This window comes from Sebastes fasciatus, chromosome 5 (genome assembly GCF_043250625.1).
Source record: "Sebastes fasciatus isolate fSebFas1 chromosome 5, fSebFas1.pri, whole genome shotgun sequence".
In the NCBI taxonomy this organism is placed as follows: Eukaryota; Metazoa; Chordata; class Actinopteri; order Perciformes; family Sebastidae; genus Sebastes; species Sebastes fasciatus.
The window spans coordinates 8,313,792-8,333,376 of NC_133799.1; the positions used below are offsets into that span (position 1 = coordinate 8,313,792).

The 19,585-nt window shown below is 40.1% G+C and overlaps 1 protein-coding gene across 9 annotated transcripts in view; it reads left to right on the forward strand.

The window, feature by feature from the left end:
- The window catches only part of sgip1a (SH3GL interacting endocytic adaptor 1a), a 95,351-nt gene that overhangs the window by 39,249 nt on the left and 36,517 nt on the right, over positions 1 to 19,585 (forward strand). For all 9 annotated transcript variants that reach the window (XM_074634877.1, XM_074634882.1, XM_074634883.1 and 6 more), the window contains 2 exons: positions 18,718 to 18,781; positions 19,504 to 19,528. In XM_074634877.1, coding sequence (XP_074490978.1) covers positions 18,718 to 18,781; positions 19,504 to 19,528 — 89 coding nt within the window. The remainder of the gene's footprint in view (positions 1 to 18,717; positions 18,782 to 19,503; positions 19,529 to 19,585) is intronic.

Below are 19,585 nucleotides of genomic sequence, written 5' to 3' on the forward strand. Positions count from 1 at the left end.
GGCAACCAAAAACTGACCAAACCTATAATCTGGGTGTGAACAGGGGAGGGGTGGAGCAGCGGTCTGCCTCAACCAGAATGAACTGAGATTAGATTTTTGGGAGGGAATAAGGCACATGTAATCCACAGGAATTTGGGCCAGTTTTTTAGGGTCCTACCTCAATGAGAACAACAAGAGATGTAGGACAAGACAGAACATTTGTTGCTGATCTCATCCGTTTTAATGGGAGGCACGTCAGTTCTGTGTCTCTCCAATGTGCAGAGTTCACGCTGTTGTATGATTCCTTCTCTCGTCCCCTCCTCCTTTCTCTGTCCTCATTTTCATGATTGTTTTTTTTCTACAAACGAAGTAATTTCCTGTGCTCCCTTGGGGCACATAGAAGGAGGACGTGACCAGGCTGCATCTGAGCTACTGATACATATCAACTTTCTGTCAAGCCTCATCTGGACAAGACCACACACACACACACACACACACACACACACACACACACACACACACACACAGCCTGGTAACACATCGTGTGCAGCACTGCTCATGTGGAAACTTTCCATTCTGGGCAGCCTCATAATCTGACTGACAATCTACTGTACGCCTCTGTGCCTGTGTCTCATTCCCTCTCTCTCTCTCTCTCACACATCACATGTCTTTCTCACTGGCAAACACACCATATTCATAGCCGAATCATATAGCTGGCACGGTAACTGAAAGATGTGGGATTGGCTGCTGGGAAAGCAGTACCCAGAGGAGAAGTGATGCAGGAGTCTGTCCACATCCATCTTCTATGTCTCTCTCAGTTGTAGCCCCATTCATCTTTTTTGTGTTTTAATTCTGCTGTTGTCTCTTTTTGTTTTTCTCTCGAAGTACAAGGACTTTGTATTGAAATAATCCAGACAAAGCATCCGGGGAGTCAAAATGAATAAACCTGTGGAGTTGTTGAAAAGCTATAGGTTTAATCCCTGGTAGTAGCAGCACACAGGTTTGTTGAGGACCCCTTGGCGACGGCTGAGCTGGCGGCTAGCAGCTAACGGTGCTAACGGCACTAACAGTTATCAGCATTAACCGCCATATGAGCGCAGTGCAGAGTGGCGGCGATTAGCTAGCCAGTAGGGCACACACACAAGGACTGCTACATAAACAAAACAGGGAGAAGCTTGGATTACAGCACACACAGAGGGAGAGTGACTTCATTCTCTGCTCAGGTAGACATTACTGCTCTATATCTTTATATAGCAAATAGCTGTTTGATGCTATATTAATGCTCTGAATTTAGAATTTAGTGTGGCTTTAATGTGGTTCTCAACTAAGCAATGAGCAATTTAACGTTGCACTTCCATAAAGTTGGAGGACGCACAAGAGATGGACTTTCTGGTTCCATTCTATGAATTAAGCACCAAAAAACGCTGAATCCTACCCTTCCTATAATGCAATTCGACAGGAACTTTCATTAGATACTGCCGACCTCAGTTTATACAGCAAGATTTCTGTTATAATTATGGACTGTGGTGTGTACTCAAAGGTAGAGCAGGTCGTCCACCAATCGGAAGGTCGGTGGTTCGATCCCTGGCTCCTCCAGTCACATGTCGAAGTGTCCTTGAACAAGACACTTAACCCTAAACTGCTCCTGAAGGCTGTGCCATTGGTGTGTGAATGACTATTTATATTAGATCCTGATGGGCAGCTTGGCACCTTGCATGACAGCCTGTGCCGTCAGTGTATGAATGTGTGTGTGAATGGGTGAATGCTGACATGTAGTGTAAAGTGCTTTGAGTGGTCGGAAGACTAGAAAAGCGCTGTATAAATGCAAGTCAATACAGTAATTTGTACGATCCAAGGCCAAGCTGAGAAAACCCCTGATGACATTGTCAGGTTTATTTTCTCAGGCTTGACAAAGCTCCTACAGAGCCACAGAAGACATCATATACAGGCTGAGTACTAATAGTACTCCCCATGACTAGTAAACTAATCTATACGTGCATCTGTTGAGTTTCTCTTTAGGTTAATTCAGTGAACAAGTTTTAAAACACGGAACCAAGTATGGCTACAATTAACAAATAATCATTAATCATGTAATTAGTCCTAAAATGTCAACAAAAATGAAAATACCCATCACAACTAAGCTACCAGTGTCCAAAGTGCACTCTTAGTCAAACAGCCCAAAAGCAAGTTTCCTCTTGAATTTGAGAAGCTGTAACCAGAAAATATATTTACACTATATATATATACATTTTTTTAATAACCAATTAATTGATGAGCGAAGTATTTAGCTAATCAGTTAATCCAAGAATAATTTCATCACAACAGAAAATCAAACTGGCCATACAAAAAGTGAAAATTTGATGAGTGGCGCTTTAAGGAGTGTGTCTCCAGAGACTCCGAAGTGCTCAGTCTATCTGCACCGTGCAGAGTACTGAAAGCAGTGCTGACCTATGAGGAACTGACACTCTGATGAATGGCCTTATCTTACTAACAGGACTTGTGGGAGGAAAGGCAGTTTATTAATTAAGCTCTGCTTTACCATCACTTCTATGTGCATACATGAAAACTGGCAAACACACGGAGTAGAAGAAGAAAGGAACAGAGAAAGGAGGAATCAAAAAGGGCAGGGTAAAGTGAAAGGGTTGTTAAACTCTGTTGCATCATGTTGTGTGATTTAATAGTAGTATTTATGGACTTTCTGGTATTTATGAGTAATCAGTTCATCCCTCCCTTATTAGTCAATGCCCAGCTCCAGTTTTTACAAGAGTTTATTGGATAGAATCAAAGCCTTTTACCTGATTGGTTACTTGGTACATTGGCTGACAGAAAAGGGGATGGCATTGAGAAGAGAGCCCATACAGTACACTGGCAAAACAAAATTCCCAGGAATATATCTACCAACACACACAAACTCTTAGACACACACACCTATTTTATATAACCTTGATATAAAGCTGTGCTGGGGATCATAAAGGTAATGTTCAATGGGTGTAATTGAGAGGGGAAGCTGAGTTTCTGTAGCATAACGTACAGTTTCACTGTTGTAAAATACGGACTCGATTTTATGATGTCTAGTCTCACCATAAAGTCTCAGTTCTACCATCAGAGAAATCGAGGTGGGCAAATAACACTCAAACTGCTGTTCCAAGATCTCAATTGTGGCTTTGGATGGTTACCTTGGGCCAAAGCCTAACTGACTTATATAAGCCAAAAAACTGCCGTAAAACTCTTTTACTTCTGTCCATCCATACAGTTTTTCCAGGAACGGTAGCTTCTTGATATTGTGAGACAACGTCATGAACACTTCCAGCACAATGGCCCTGCAATAAATACTACATTTGTAAAGCAGGGATTTAACATTTATAAGCCTCAGAAAGGGAGTAATCATTGCAGGGCTGTTGTGTCAGATTGCATTACACGGTACAGGATTGCATGATATTTTGTTAAGCCCTCGTATGTGCACAAAGCTATATTCAGTTTATCATAGAGGTGCTGCAGTACTGTACATGCAATAGCAATATAGACCACATGTTGGTATAGATCAGCCTGAGCAATATTGTTTGGAAGTTTCCAGTCTTGGCTCTCTCATTTCCAGTTTTGGTTTAGAGCATTGACCTTTTAGCAAATATTGATTGAACTGTCTGAAATCATCATGGTACTTTTATAGTCATTTCTTTTCCCCTGAGCAGAGTAACGAGGCTTATGTGTGTGTGTGTGTGTGTGTGTGTGTGGAGAGGATTTAATCAGGTTGATCCAGTCATACAGGAGACAGAGGAGACTGTTCATCCAGATCCCCTTCCTGTTGGTTAGTGATCTCAGTATTTGATATTTAATGTTTGGTAGTCTCAGTAAACTGCACTATATCTGCAGAGTATTGCTTTGTGTTCTTTGCTCTCCCCACGGTGTGTGATTTAATCTCCACAGTGTTTTGTGACAAAACTCACCATAAGCTTTTATAAACACACACAAGCACTTTGCATGTTTACCTTCTCCTAGTCTTTTTGCTCCAGTAGTGTGGTGGGGCCTCAGAAAGGTCAGTAGGTCAGGCAGTCTGTGCATTCAGTACTTGGCTACAGAGCAACAATTCTCAAAAAAGCTACAGACCAAATAGCCTTGAAATTTAAGTTTAACTTGAAGTATTAATATTCATGTTCCCCAAAGTATGATTTAAGTGTCCTCCTGACCTTTCATCGAGCACAAATTGAACCCAGACCCAAACACAACAAGCATCAAAATCTAATACACATATTGCCATTGCACATTCATGTTCAGTAGTGGTCTTCTTCATCGTGACAACATGCAGAAAATATGTCACCAGATTGCCATTTTCAGAGGACAATGATGCTCTCAAGGAGATACAGTATTTTATTTTAACACATTATGGCCTATCCTCTTGAACCTATAGACGATCCACCTCAGGACAAACGTGGGAACAGCCACTAGGGGCTCTGCTCATGTCTCTGTTTAGTAGCTGTTTATTCTTAATCATTATTGGCAAGTCTGCTCTTTAAAATTGTAAAATTGAGTCATCAGTGACTCATCACATGTGGGCTTGTGTTTGCTTCGTACGTAGGTGTGTGTGTGTGTTTGTGTGTGTGTGTGAAATGTTTTCTCACCACAGACCCTCCATCCTTCCTCCTGCTTCTCAGTACAATGGAGAGTTCGTACTCAGTGCAAACACAGATCTCCCGGTTTTTAAAAAATAAATAATAATCCATCCTCTCATCTGTGAATCACACTTCATTGTACACCCACACTGAGTTTTGCCTTTTGGCTCATTTACTTTGAATCATTGCATTTGATATTAAAATGGAGACAAATCTCTGGACAGATGAGTCATTTTATGTATTTAGCATATTTGCTTTTCCGCAATCTTAGAATGCATTCTGTGAATCAAGGCAACCTTTAGTGTTAAATGTATCTTCATAATAGAGGAATCGGATGAATTGGCAATCAATGTAATAAGAGCCTGGAAATGATGAGCAGAAAAACAACCAACCAACAAACGTACAGGAATTTTATTTTTATATGGTATCACCCATAGAAATAGATTAGGAGTAGACTGGCCATTGAACTGTTTTCCGTGGTCAGTTGACAAGTAGCCTACAAAATAAAATGGCGATTGTAGTTAGTTGTCTTAGTGACAACACACGTCAGTGGGGCTGTAAAGTGTGGTCGCAGCCTGACCAGTAGCTTGTCCTTCTCCAGAGTGGCGGGTAATAGGCGGAGGAACCATTTAGACCCAGAGCTGCGGCTGGCCACCGGCCTGCTGTTCGGCACATTTTCTGTTACCAGTGTAGCATTAAAGCGTGGCAGAATTAGCAACATAGCTAATTCAAAATAAAATAAAATAAAATGAATATCAAATATTTTATATAATAAATGTACAAAATATATTCTGTACAAAATTTTAAAATTAAAAAACAAAAACATGTCAAAGAAAGACAAATTATTTGTGAAAATCTGTGTCCTAGTAAATGAGAAAACAACAAGAAAAAACAGGAGCCTGCCCACTGATCACCATGATCCCCTGTGTGTTTATTGATTTGTGATCTGTGTTTGCTGACAAGTGATCAATGTTTCGATCCCATAAGCATGTTTGTCACGATTATCTGTCTCCTATGGCTGTAGCTCTCATTTAACACACCATTTTGCAACATGTGCTGGTCTAACAACCCTCAAAAAACACCACCAAAATACTTGTTCATATAACACTGTTTGCATTTGCTCACAGCCCAGGGGTTCACATAAGCCAGATGAAAACTACCCAGTTATCAAATGATGGTAGAGAGCTGAGATATTTTTTTTTTTTTATTTGCAGACCAAGCCACAGCTAAAACATCAGATTAATATTCTTTTGATCCTCTGGGATGTCCATGTGTTCTGTTTCTACTAGATGTACAAGTAGGCAACAGTTTTCTAGCATCTTAGCCAGAAGAAGTTGATATTTCTAACACCATAGAAATAGCATAGGTGTAGAATGGACATTCCCATTCAAATCAACATAGCAGTATGGTCAGAGTGACCATTTTTATGTGTACCGTTGCCATTGCAACCCCTGTAGCAGCTGACTTCAGTATAAACTAAACCGACTTGCAACAAGTCAGAGACTCACTGAGGTGAGGTTTTACAGTAACAACTAAAACAAGCAGTGGAGTAGTAACGTTACGAAGCATAGAGAGAGTGTGGATGACAAACATGCTTATGGGATCGAAACGTTGATCACTTGTCAGCAAACACAGATCACAAGTCAATAAAAACACGGGATCATAGTGATCAATGGGCAGGCTCCTGTTTTTTTTCCATTTACGAGGACAGAGATTTTCACAAATAATTTGTCTTTCTTTTACAATTTAAAAAATAATAATAATAATTTTATATTTGTGTATAGAATGTTTCTATTGTGTGCATTTATTATGTCAAATTATTTGATATTAATTTGATTTTGTTTACTGTTAGCACTCACTTTTGCAACAGTGTGCATCTCCTTACTTTACCATACTGTACTTTACTTTATGCAGCTGTCTAGTCCCGTCAGTGTAACTTATATTGTGTCACCTTAGAAAACTACATCCAGGAGACTCTTGATCAATATGTGATTGTAACGGAGCCAGGCTGGAGCACTGAGAACTCATCATCATGTTTATCTTGTCCTCACATAAATGAGCGGAGGGATAATAAATGTCTTTGCTGTTTAAATCCTGAGCCAGAAGACAAGCAGGGACCTACTGCAGCAAAAGGAAACATTTAAATTGAATTTGCTTGAAGGTCAACAGTTAACTTTTAAATGCCGTTGGAGCTGCAGTCCACCTTCCTTATGTTCCTTATGCTCTTTGTATGATGATAAAACACAAAATAATTTCTCTGCCCGTTAGAGAAGTTCTGTACTCAAGAAATTACATTTTACATCAGAAACAAGACGGTTGCAGTAATTTTGTCTTTGGTATGTGTGCTATCAACCTTGAGCCAACTAGCACGTCAGTCTCACACCTAACTGGTCCATCAAAGTATTTTTCTACTCATTTCAGTATGTTGGATTATGCAGGAAAGGGACGTGTATTTATTTAGTAAATGCATCTCTGAATACACAAAACTATTCATCTGTAACTTTGTTTTGCCATTTTATAATAGTATTATGCATCTTTTTGAAAACTTGTACAAGAGTAGAACCATTATCATGAGGAATGAGAGACAGCAGGCCCATTTAGCGAGCACACAGCGTGCTGGTGATGGAGGCCAATGTACGCCGAGAGCGTACATATTGGGAGAAGACACCCGAATAAGACTGATGGCTTCATTTCTCCCCAGCGTCTGTGGAGCGACTGCTGCTCTAGCTGAACTGATTGTTGAACGTCACTCCACACCTAAGCCAATGTGCCAGGTAACCGTGGCTAGGAAATGCCACATGCATGCAAGAGGATATTTTTCTCGCCTTACTATTTCATCTTCCTATGGTAATGATGCAGCTGGTGGCTGCAGATGACATTTCTGGGTATTGTCAGATTAATGTGGATGAAAGAGGAAGGGATGATTTCTACTTTTTGTTCTTTCCCCTCAGTGGCGGCTGCGGTGATCTGTTTTGATAGGAGGACATGACTGAAATAGCAGGGGACTCGTCTCCAGGGGAGAGTCGGAGGCCTAGCAGGGGTTTTTGACAACTGTACTCTGACAACACCACCATACATACACGGCATTTGAGGGAGCTTGTATAAAAAACTGTTGCCCGCCGACTATACGCGACCCTCAAGTTGTGGCTCAGTTAGTGTAAAGTTTAGAAGTTTCAAACTACTTTCAGTGTCTGCCCTATAAATGGCAAAACAATGAACTATGAATGTTTTAAAACGAGCTCAGAGAGCAGGGATCCCTGCTGGTTCTCAAGAGCTTAAAATCCCATTTGTGATTTGCTAATGCTTTGAGAGATATGCTTAAACTTTCACAGCATGTTATCTTTGATGGAATCTTGCAAACTAACTGTCACGCATTGAACACATAGCTTCATTATGATTCACATTATCTGGTCGGAAATAACCATTCGTTTGATGTCTATGTGACAGACTGTGACATGAGCAGCAGCGCAATGAGCACCAGCTGGAGGAGGAGAGGGCACTTGGTTCCCATATCTGCCTCTCTGATCTATGAAAGTCTTGTGTCAATAAATGGACAGACTGGTGGAAAATGCATCTTCTCCTTGTGTCTTTGTGCCAAAGATCCATGTTAAAAGCCACTTTGTTGGCTCTGCAGCAGGGTCATTTGCCACACAGACCTTGGTGGATGCTATTTGGAGCCCGGGGATGGGAACCATGAGTGCTGGCTGTTTATAAAGACAGAAGTGAGGAAGGAGGGGAAGAGATGAGGAACAATGATGGGGGGTGGAAGAAGAGACAGGCAGACAAATGCTTCATATAATCTCACGGCGAATCCTATAATATGTGGTAGGTCTGGACTATATGACGATATATATCGTCAAAAGAATAGAAAAATGTCTAATGTCTATCTAAATGTCTAAAAATAATTATTACTTTTCATTTGTCAAGTATTTAATTCACACAGGAGTATACAAAAATAGGCTTTACGATATGGTTATTTCAAATAGACTATTATTTGGGCCGATATCGAGTACCGATCTGATACCAGGGTTTAATTAATAAGCTGTATGCCTCACTGTGTGGAAGTGACTGGGATCAATCTATTATGGGTAATGCAACATCAGGCTTGACTTAAACATTGCTTTCTTAACTTTGTAAAAATTGTAAATTTAGTGAATTGTTATTTATTATTAAAATAATAAAATTGTCCACCAGCAACTTGGTAAAAATTTTTTCAAAATTAACAGGAACAGGAAATTCAGGTGTACATTTTTTTTAATGCAGCAACAAATTGGTCAAAACTTAAACAGGAATTAAAATTTCAGTGTACAAACATAGAACAAAATTGAATAGATCTGCCCCATTGTCATCGATACCCGATCCAGCTATTTGAGTTAGTATCAGCCCGATATCCGATCCGGTATCGGTGCATCCCTATACAAGACAAACGGTGATATAATGTTACTTTTATTAGTTTCCCGATTAAATGATTATTCGCTTGGTCTATATCAGAAAATAATGACATATGCCAAACATATTTTGCTAGAGCTCAAGTTGATATATTCAAATTACTTGTTTTTTTTCCCCACAATCAAAATACCCAGATTATCCAGTTTACTGTCATATAAATGTAGAAAATCAGCAAATATTCACGTTTAAGGAGTTGGATTTTTTTATCTAAATTGTTGCTGACTAATCTGTTTTATTTCATATTCAGACAAAACAAGCACTTTGAAGATGTTAGCTTGGGCTCTGTGAAACTGTGATGGCTATTTTTACCATTTTCATTTTATAAACCAGATAATCGATTAATCAAATAAATAATTTACGGTTTAATCAATAATAACCCGTAGTTGCTGCCCTAGTCTGTTCATTAAATGCTTATGTTTACTTATCTGTCAATAGATGAAATATTAGATACAGAATTTAGACGGAGTAAGTGCACAGATGGATGCATCGCCACCGTTCTGGCATTCTCAATCATCTTTTGTTCGTCTCTGCGCTGCCGGCATGCTGCTTTATGGTTTCTGGCCCTGACCCACTTTCCTTAGAGCTGGGTGACGTCACTCGATGAAACATCTCTCTTTTTTTTTTTTTTCAAAGGGTGCATCTGTGCAACAAAACAGGCATGTATCATCCAACTCCTAATGTGTGTGTTTGTGTGTGCATCGGGTACGTTATTACTACAACTGTTACAGTTGATAGCTCACAGTGCAGCCACCTGGACAGTACAGTCAAGGCCTAATTTTAGCATCCACAGGCACAAACGCAAACTGACACCCTCTCTTTGTCTTTCCTCTGCCACACTGACACAGGCTCTTTCACTGAAACACACAGTTGGGCTGAAGGTGATGGCTGTCGATGGCCTATAGCTTTCTGTTTGTGATGCCAGGTAATGAGACAGGGGGGACATTTCCACAGACAGATTCTCTCCTCTTGGCTTCTTCTGTTAGATTCTTCCTCCATCTTTAGGGAAAGGGAGGTTAGAGAAGTGGCGACTTAAATCCTGAGACTAGCAGGGGAGATGTAGGTGGGGGAGATTGACTAAATGGCTTTCTTCCTTCCTGTGCCAGTAGCGATATAGACTCTGTGCACTGCCTTGTTTGTGTTGCATTCTGTGAAACTGTGTTTGTGTCTATGAAGTTAGTTGGCATCTCTCTACATAAAAGAAATCTTGAGACATGCTGCCTCATATTTAAAGGTTTATTGTGACTGTGTAGCATAGTAGCTGCTAAATAGAAGCGTATGGTTTTCGTAAGCACATCCTTCCTTTTTTAACGGTACACTTCAGTGTTGAGACTTTGAGATTTTCAGCTCCACTGCAGAAACAGTGCATGAAATAAGATGGAGGCTGCATTCACATAGCTGCACGTCACGTGTCCCGTGGTTATGTTAGAGCATTTTTCTGCCTCAGCATCATTGCAGCATTGCGAGGTCATTGCTAGTGTATCTGCCAGTCTTGAGCAGCTTTTCTCTCCTCACCTGCCTCCTCCTCCTCATGCCTCTCAGGGCCAGCAGGATGGATGAGTCATTCCAACAAAAAAAGCTTTTTAAACCTTCTGTTTGCAATATGCTTGTCTATCTCTTCGTTTGTCTACTATATGTCACTCTGCCTATCTCGGTGCGCGCTGTGTCCTTGTCTACCGTTTCTTACAGCCTGTCTGTCTGCAGGTTTTTCTTTTCTGTCTGCTTGTTTATGTTCCCGCCAGCATTCGTCTTGTTCTACTAATTACTCCTCTCCTTGTCTGCTAACCTGTCTGCCTGTCTGTCAGTGGATCCACATGCTTCTCCTCGTGCTTATAGTCAACAGCCTGACTCGATACATGCAACAACAACCGCAGCATCGTCTTCACACTTTAGTTCTCTCATGCTGTTCTCCCACCTGAGCATGCTCTGACATGCATGTTACACAGGATTATAATCATTCACTTTTAGAAAGAAAATATGAATTATAAAGGCACTGAATTAGATTTAGAAAATGTGATCAGCTTTCTTAGATGTTCACTTATAATAAAGCATTTGAGAATAGTTTACCTCCAAAATCAATCTATAAATGTGATTGCAGTGTTTGTGGTTTGTCAAAGATTTCACTAAGATTCCCACCTGCTGTTTTATTCATCAATGGCTGACTATTTCAACCGTTTATCCATCACTTTAAGTTAACCATTTCAACATCAGTTTAAGCTTACTATTTGGTCAATTATTTATTTTGGTTATTGGTCAAAACTTAAACAGGAATTCAAATTATGGTCTATAATGTAGATGGTATGTAAACATAGAACTGAATTCAATAGATCGGCCTCATTATCACCGATACACGATCCAGCTATTTGAGTCAGTATCGGCCCGATATCCGATTCGCTATCGGTGCACCCCTATACAAGACAAATGGTGATGTTACTTTCAGTTTGTGATGACTCCTCAACACGGTCCTTTATAAATGGAACAGCCCCGTCTGTAAGTATGAGCTTAGCCGGAAATCCGGCTACGTACTGTGTGTGTTGACGAAAGAGTCCTCCAACAAGTAGCATGAACAAACAAACACGTTTGCATATGGCTGTTGTTGGCTTGAAAAAAGGAAATTAATCCATTCTTGTCTAGTGCTTTCTGCTTTAGGAAGGCAAACAAAATTCATTTTCCGCCGCAACCAAAATAGGACTTCCTGGGAGACATCCGGTTGAGCATCCATGTGTTGAGCGCGTCCCTGTACTTCGTGGGCGCTTTGCCTGGAGCAGATGACCATATTAAGAAATCTGGCACGAACTGACATCAGCTTGTAGGCAATGTAGAACAAAAACATTAGAAAGTGTTCCAACGGTCAGAAGCCAGTCTGAAGCCTGATGTTTTTGCTCACAGGAAATACTTTTACATACGTTTACCTCATTATTTGACAGTTTGGCCATGTCATCTGATATTTTAATCTAATTATATATGACAGAAAATAAGGAAAGGCATAATAGGTCCCCTTTTAAGGACATAATTAACCACCAAACAAAGACAGAGGGCTACCATATAGGAACACTACAGGTCTTATTTGGGTTTCTGACAAACAGTCCAACATATCTTGGCCTAGATGTAATATGTTAACTATTTTCTAGATAGCTTTTGATTTAATCTATTTAATAAAGGGAGAAATGTGTACATGTACCTTTTACTTATACCTGTGTCAACTTCATGTGATCAAAACGATGATTTGTGAGAATCAAAGTCTGAACGCCTAGCAAAGCACTTAAATTGAAGCATTATTTATGCTACAGAGCTGTCCCCCATTGTCTGTTATGAATGTTGTCGTTACCGCATTGCATTGTAGAATATAATGCCGCCGTAGTGTCCAGCATTTGCGTACTGTAAAATTTCACCAGAAATAGTATGCAATTTACGTATTATTGGTTTCATTCTAAGGTTTCGGATATACTAAAATATATCACACTATTTAGCGTACTAAATAGCATGCTACTATGGAATTTCGGACGCAACCTTACTGTGTTTCAAGATGGTCTTTTTTATTAAAGGCAGTGTTGAAGCCAGCCTCTTCCTGTAGGTTGAAGGGTGGACCCCACAGTTGTAATAATAACACGCTGTGCTGCTGGTGGTGTTCCTCCTGTTGTGAGTTTGTTTTCTCTTCTTGGGACCCTTTCTAAATTTAGCTTCCCACTCCTCTAAGATTATCTTGAACCTTAGATTCTCAACTATTTTCAGAGACCAGATAAACATTATTTTTAAAATAATTCCCTAGAAATGAAGTCCCACAGACACACTAGGAAAAAAAAACTTTTCTATACGTGCTCTCGGGAGCAAAATGTTTGAATGTCTAACTCTGGTCAGTGTACCGTTGCTCTTCAGTTGTCATGTCGTTTTTTTTAGCTTTGGCAGTGTCCAGTCCTGTTTGGCTTCATGTCCTTTGGCTTCTCCTAGAATTGCATTACTGTGTCTTGAGAAGAGACCACTAATTACGTTAGCACTTGTGCTAGCATCCCTCTGAACGGAAGCCATTAAGTCATTAAACAGTGTGTACTGCACGCTCTGTTATTTCCTTCTCCGTTAATTAACCCCTGCCATACGCATTCGTGTACTCTTTCACATCAACGTCATTCAATCAGATTTGCTGTACTCTAACCATGGGATAGTAATTTGTTGCATTATTTTTAAATTACGCTGGTCAGTTGAATCGTGTGAATACAATTGCAATGTATCTGTTTGGATCATTTTGTGTGTTTGATCTGTCTGTACAGAGATTACAAATATTAAACCTTGGAATGGTATGAAGAGTTAGGTTACAGTATTCTGGTTATTTATACTTTGTTTAATTAGTGTCAGTTATTCCGATCTTTATAGCCACATAAAAAAGTGGAAAATCTGTAGATGTACACTCTATCAAAAATGCAGTTTAAGAACAGATATGCCATAAGGACAGATGGCAGGTTGTCTGGTCTCTATATGCGACTTCTATGCCGGTTTTTCGCCATCATTTTTGGCAATCCACCCATGCTTTCTTTCTTTTGATTTTCTCAAAATGATACTCAACAAGCCAATAAAATTAAAGAAAAAAAACAAAAACATGGGAAACAAAAGGTAAACGACATTAAAAGTGAAATAATAATGCAGATTTTGATCTCATGTAATGCAGAATGCATACTTTCTGTAGCCTGGGTACAGCTGCCATGTTCACACTGTCACGTCCGAACAAAATACTCTTTCATTAGCACAGCTGTAAACCTGTCAGCTCTTGCTTGGGGGCAATGCTGGATTTACAGGAGAGGGAAACGGACCTAAAGAAGAAGAAAAAATAGGAGGCTAATAAAGGGGCAATAAATCTAGAAGATATTTATTGAAGACATCAACGTAAGCCTGAAACTAGATGTCAGCGTAAAGAAATGTGCTTCTGACAAATTGGATTAAATACATCCTGCTGAAAAGAAAGTGTAGTGTAAAAACAGACTGAGATTCTTAAAAATGAGTTCAACTTGGTTTTCCCTCAGTGGAAAAGAAGATGCTGCCAGGGTGCAAGTTGCTTTAACGAGATGAAGAAATCTCCCCAGCTGGCAGTATCATGAGGGATAATTATATACAACCAGAATTTGACATCAAATTAACTAAAAAACTGGTGCTTCTGAATGGCATCAAAATGAATGAATAAATATAAGAATTGAAGCCGCAGAGACTCAAAAAGAAACTAAGCTGTAACTGAAGTGATGAAACTTTGTTGGCTTTGCAGAACAGCTGTTGAAGGAACAATTAAAGCTCCCTTCCCCTATTACGCTAAAGGCCGAGAGAGCACACTGTGTCCTCATACTGCGACCTCCGACAGATGCCTCGCCAAGATCAGAAAGAGGGAAGCCGTCAAGCCACATAATGAAAGTAGGAATCTTTCGTCTGGCTTCAAAGAGATGAAACCTTCAGTACTTTAGGGGATACAACTTGATTTCAGTTATGGGAAGGAGCTGGCTGTATGTGTGCACATTTTCTTTGGATCTGTAAAATACAACAGAATGACCAAACAACACATACGCACTCACAAGCACCCACACAAACAGTATGATAGTTCCAGCTTGCTTGCTACAAAAGTATTAGTCTTAAAAAGATACTGAAAAAAGTGCTCCTCTTGATCATGCATTACCTACCGTAGCTCAAGGCCACAGCTGTTAATTTTTCATTTTATTATTGATATTTCAAAGTGTCCAACTTATGAGACATGCTGCACTGGTACAACATCGCTACAAGAAATATTGTGTTAACCTAAAGATAAAACGTACATTGTTATCCGGTACCTTGAACAATGACCTTAGCCAATTTGCAAACTGAAAGTTCTGTTTCTGATCATGAATAGACGTGAGATGTGAAAATATACACCAAGGCATTTGGCTGTCAAGGTTTGCTCACGAATAAAAACCCATCTTCTCGTAAACAGTGGACAACCTCCGTGTCTGAAAAGTGAAGCCAATGCTGAAGTACCTTAAACTTGCATTCTTTCTAGTAGCCAGCAGGGGGCGACTCCTCTGGTTGCAAATAGAAGTCTGATTGTATAGAAGTCTATGAGAAAATGAGCTTACCTTTCACTTGATTTATTACCTCAGTAAACATTGTAAACATGACTTTATGGTCTCAATTGCTAGTTTCAAGTCTTCTTCAATACAGCATGATGTTCAATTAGTAAATTATGGTCCCATTTAGAGTCAAATAGACCATAAAGCCCGGTATGCTTTAGGGTGTGGCTATCTTGTGATTGACAGGTCGCTACCGCGGTGTTGTCCGGTCTGGGAGTTGTCCGTGTTGCCGTCTTACAACTTTAACCCTTTCTCAGTGTGTTTTTAGTTGGTTGCAAAAAAACGACATGGCGACGGCCAAAAACCAAGATGCCGAACTCAAGGCTTCAAAACAGCAGTCCACAAACGAATGGGTGACGTCATGGTGACTACGTTCACCCCTTATATACAGTCTATGCTTGTAAGGCATGCGGTTTCTACCCTCAATTACACACACAAATATATAATATTTTCTATACACCTCAAATGAGATAAACAAACTGGATGTGTGAGATGATCTCATACATATGTTTATCTAATTTTTGCCCTCCTTCTCTGAGTAATGACTTTGGTAGCTCTTATAGAAACAGGTGCTGCTTCCTAACACCTCATCACCTGTAGTGGCTATGAATATTCATCAAGCTCTGGTCTGGTGTGTGCATGTCTCTGCATATGCTCTTAAAATGTCTGCGGGGACATGTGTGCCTACCTTTGTGTATATAGGGACAAGCCTTTGTATTTGTGAATGTGTCGTCATTCTGTATGAACGTATGTGTGTGTGTGCTTTTTCACTGAAGTGGGACATAAATTATATTTGAGCTGTGGCCGTTTACAGGATGCAAGGTAGAATATGCTAGCAGGATCAATGAGAGGGTATTTCTGGGTGAGACTCCTCACGGCCAGCAGGCCTTTCTGGATCGATTTCCCACTTTGGGTTTAGCAATGCTGGTGCAAAGATTAGAAACAGTAAGGAAACTGCATCTAACGTAAGAAATGATGACATTTGTCTTTAATTTATGAGTGAAGTCACTGGTGTTGAATTTAAGTACGAGATGCAGATCAGGAACAGGATCATGATACCTTGTGGGTGTGTGTGTGTGTGTGTTCATGCGTGTGGGTTAGGGAGAGGTAGCATCATGTTCCTGCTCAAAGGCTCAGTGTATACCTGCATGTGGTATGAGGAAGAGATAGGTCGGTCATGAGCTGATGTGATGAGTTCACGACCAGACAAGGACAAGGAAGAATGAGAGTCGAGGAATTACCAGAAAAGAAATGGAGGGGGACAACTGGGCTTTCATCTGGGGTAAGAATAAGCCAGGGACGGGCATTTGAGATTTGTTTCTTTGGCATAATTGTAGAGTATAAAATCAATCATACTAAATCTGTATTAGGGCTGGGACGATACACCTATCTCCCGATTTGATACTATCACGATATTTGGGTGCCGATTCGATACGTATTGCAATTCGATATTGCGATTTATTGCGATTTTCGTTAACTTTTTTAACACCAGACCATGGGGAAAAGTTGAATCATACACTTCTAGGGACTTATACTTTGGAAAATATCTAAATGAATACAGTAAGAAATAAGTTTCAGCATGTACTGTATGTAGTGTCACAGCCTGGCTCAAAGGCTGCGACAAAGAGTGAGACAGACACGAGGTGGCAGCAAACGAACACTTTATTTATTAATTTTTTTTACAAAACACAAAAGTAAGTCAATATAACATGTGGAAATCAGTAAATCAGTGGTGTGGAGCATGTACGGATGTGTGTGAATGTGTGTGGTGGAAAGAACAAAAAAGAACTTCATGTCTGTGCCATGCTGCTGAGGGTGTTGAGTCTTCTAGAGAGAGAGAGAGAGAGAGAGAGAGAGAGACTGCAGACTGAGGCAGAGCACACCGTTTGAATGTATTCAACATAAATGTCAGTAGCTATATGGGTGCTCTATAGTTGTAGCGTCGGCTGTTTTGACCACAGAGATGCAAGTGACGGCTGGCTTGACCGCACGCTACGGCAATACGATAACATTTCCTGTCCATGACAGAGTTTGCATGCAGCTTTAGCCATGGTGTCTAGCTCTGTTTTTCCTGGCAATGTGTGAAACCCAAAGTGTTTCCATACTTTACTGTATGTGTAGTGTTTACCACTGTGGATTTAACATGTGAGGGTGCAGGTCGTATCCACACAGACCAGGGTTGGAAATTAACTTTGTTGTCCACCTGCCACTGTGGCTGGTGGACAGCATTTGGCTGATGGCTGGTGCTAATTTCCAACTCTGACGCAAACCGTCCAACGTTTTCTGCTTTGACGTTTCGGCTCACTGCGACTGGCACCTTTTTGTTTTGGTTTACGGATACGGAACAGATATGATGTCATGTTGCTCAGACTTCAACAGTAAAAGCAGTAACTTCCTTCTACTTCCGTATAGACTCAACTGAAGCAAATATATTGATTCTGTCATTAAAAAATCTATTTCAAAATCGCAAAAAAAGAAATCGTGATACATAGGTGAAACCATTTTTTTTCCCAACCCCTGCTAGAGATGGATTGTGATTCAACTTCCTCCAAAGTAAGAGGTGATGATTGAATTGGACATTTGAACATGGAGGTCTTTAGAAGATGTGTGGCATATAAACGGTACTATAATATAATGCTCTAGTTCAATACAATGGTATTTGAGTTGATTTATTTGCTGTAAACTTCTGTTGTTAATTCAGTCCAGAATACGCCCTGATGGTGCAGCGAAACTTGAGCTTGAGTTGTTGTTGTTGAAAAAGATGATGTGAAAAGAACCTGCAAAAATGTGGTGAAAACTACATTTTCATTTGGTTAACTGGAGAAAATGAAGGTGAAAATGAGGCTGAAATGGGAGGTTACGTGTGGACAGAGTACTTCTCCTCCTTTTTCTGCATATGCTGCATTTCTCCTGCACTCAACCGAGGTTGGATGTGCACACTATCCACTTTCCTTCCAAATTTAGTATTTGTTTCAAGGTCCAGATGTTCCATTTAAGACATTTTTTTCTGAAAGCTACTGCAACTGTTCTTCAGGCTAGAACAGGCTCTCACACTTGTTGCTGTAACAACATAGTCATCATTTGTATTGCTGGTCAGTGAGCAGCTCCATTAGAGCATCTGTCAAAGTCACACTGTCATATTTGCAGTAGATGTGGAGGGACAGAGCCTTATTGATTTCATCAGCTAAGTCTGTACGCAATGGATCTCCCATGCTTTCTGTAGCATTATGGATTGAAGTTTTGTACATTACTACAACAGGTTCCTCTTAGCTCTCTAAGCTATTCTTGTTAAATTATTGGCGCATTGATTTTTGCAGTGCTAATGATTTTTTCATTCCAAAATCAGTCCAAAGCATTGCAAGGCTTTCTGTCCATCTGCGATGACCATGAACATATTTTTAGTTCTGAAAGACAGCGTTTGCTTTCACAGCGATGCAGCCAGTCACTCAATAATACATAAAAACGTCGTCTTTAATCTCCTGGATGATAGATGCAGCACAGCTGACCCCATCTGCCCTTTAACCCACCCACAGACACCACCTTTTAGTCATGCCTTTGGTGTCTCTTCATGCAATAATTCCCCCCTTTTTCTTCTTCTTTCTCCTCAGGATTGAAAAAGCGTACCAGGAAGGCCTTTGGGATACGGAAGAAAGAAAAGGACAATGACTCCACGTAAGTCCTGATCCTCCTTCAAAAATCCAGTACTTCAAAGTTATTTTAAGAAGAACAATCATTCAGTACATATACATTACAGCAGAATGAAAGGATTAAAATAAGTAAAAACAATTACAGGATTAATATTCAGTGCAAGTCTCGTCAAATAGATTTTAGACAGCTGCTTCCCTTGCTTCCAAGAGTCTACCTGTCACTTATGAGCCACAGTGGTACAGTGTGTATTGTACTGTATTAATGGATCTGTTAACCTCCCAGTATGAAACCTATATGACATGTTATTATCGATCTACAGAATAATGGGCATACTTAAAATATCCAGTGCTTTTGACATTGCTTGTTTGCATACAGCCGATGTCAGTTCTGTCATATCATGCTGGGAATATTCTGAAGTAATGCAAACACAGCAGGATCAAAATTAGACTTAATATACCACTTATGAAATACTTGGTCAACTTGCAGAATCTCTGTAAGCGTGATCGTTTTCCTGTGGTGTTTCTGTAACTGTGCACGAGACACTTGCTGTAAAAGGTTTGTGTGCTGTGATGTGTGAGCGAATCAGTGTGTGGGTATGGTGGCGTGAAAAGGTTTTCCTTGAATACCCCCTTTTAAATATTTTGGCTCGACTAATTAGCAAAGCACTTGATTTCAAAATGAAAGCTCACATGTTAAGTGACGTTTATTCTCTCTTTTCTTCCCTCTGCTTCTTTAAATCCTCACAGGGGGTCCCCAGACAGAGACGGCGGTGTAAGTAACAGAGAATATTTAAATATGTATCAGTCAATTAATTCATTTATGAATGAC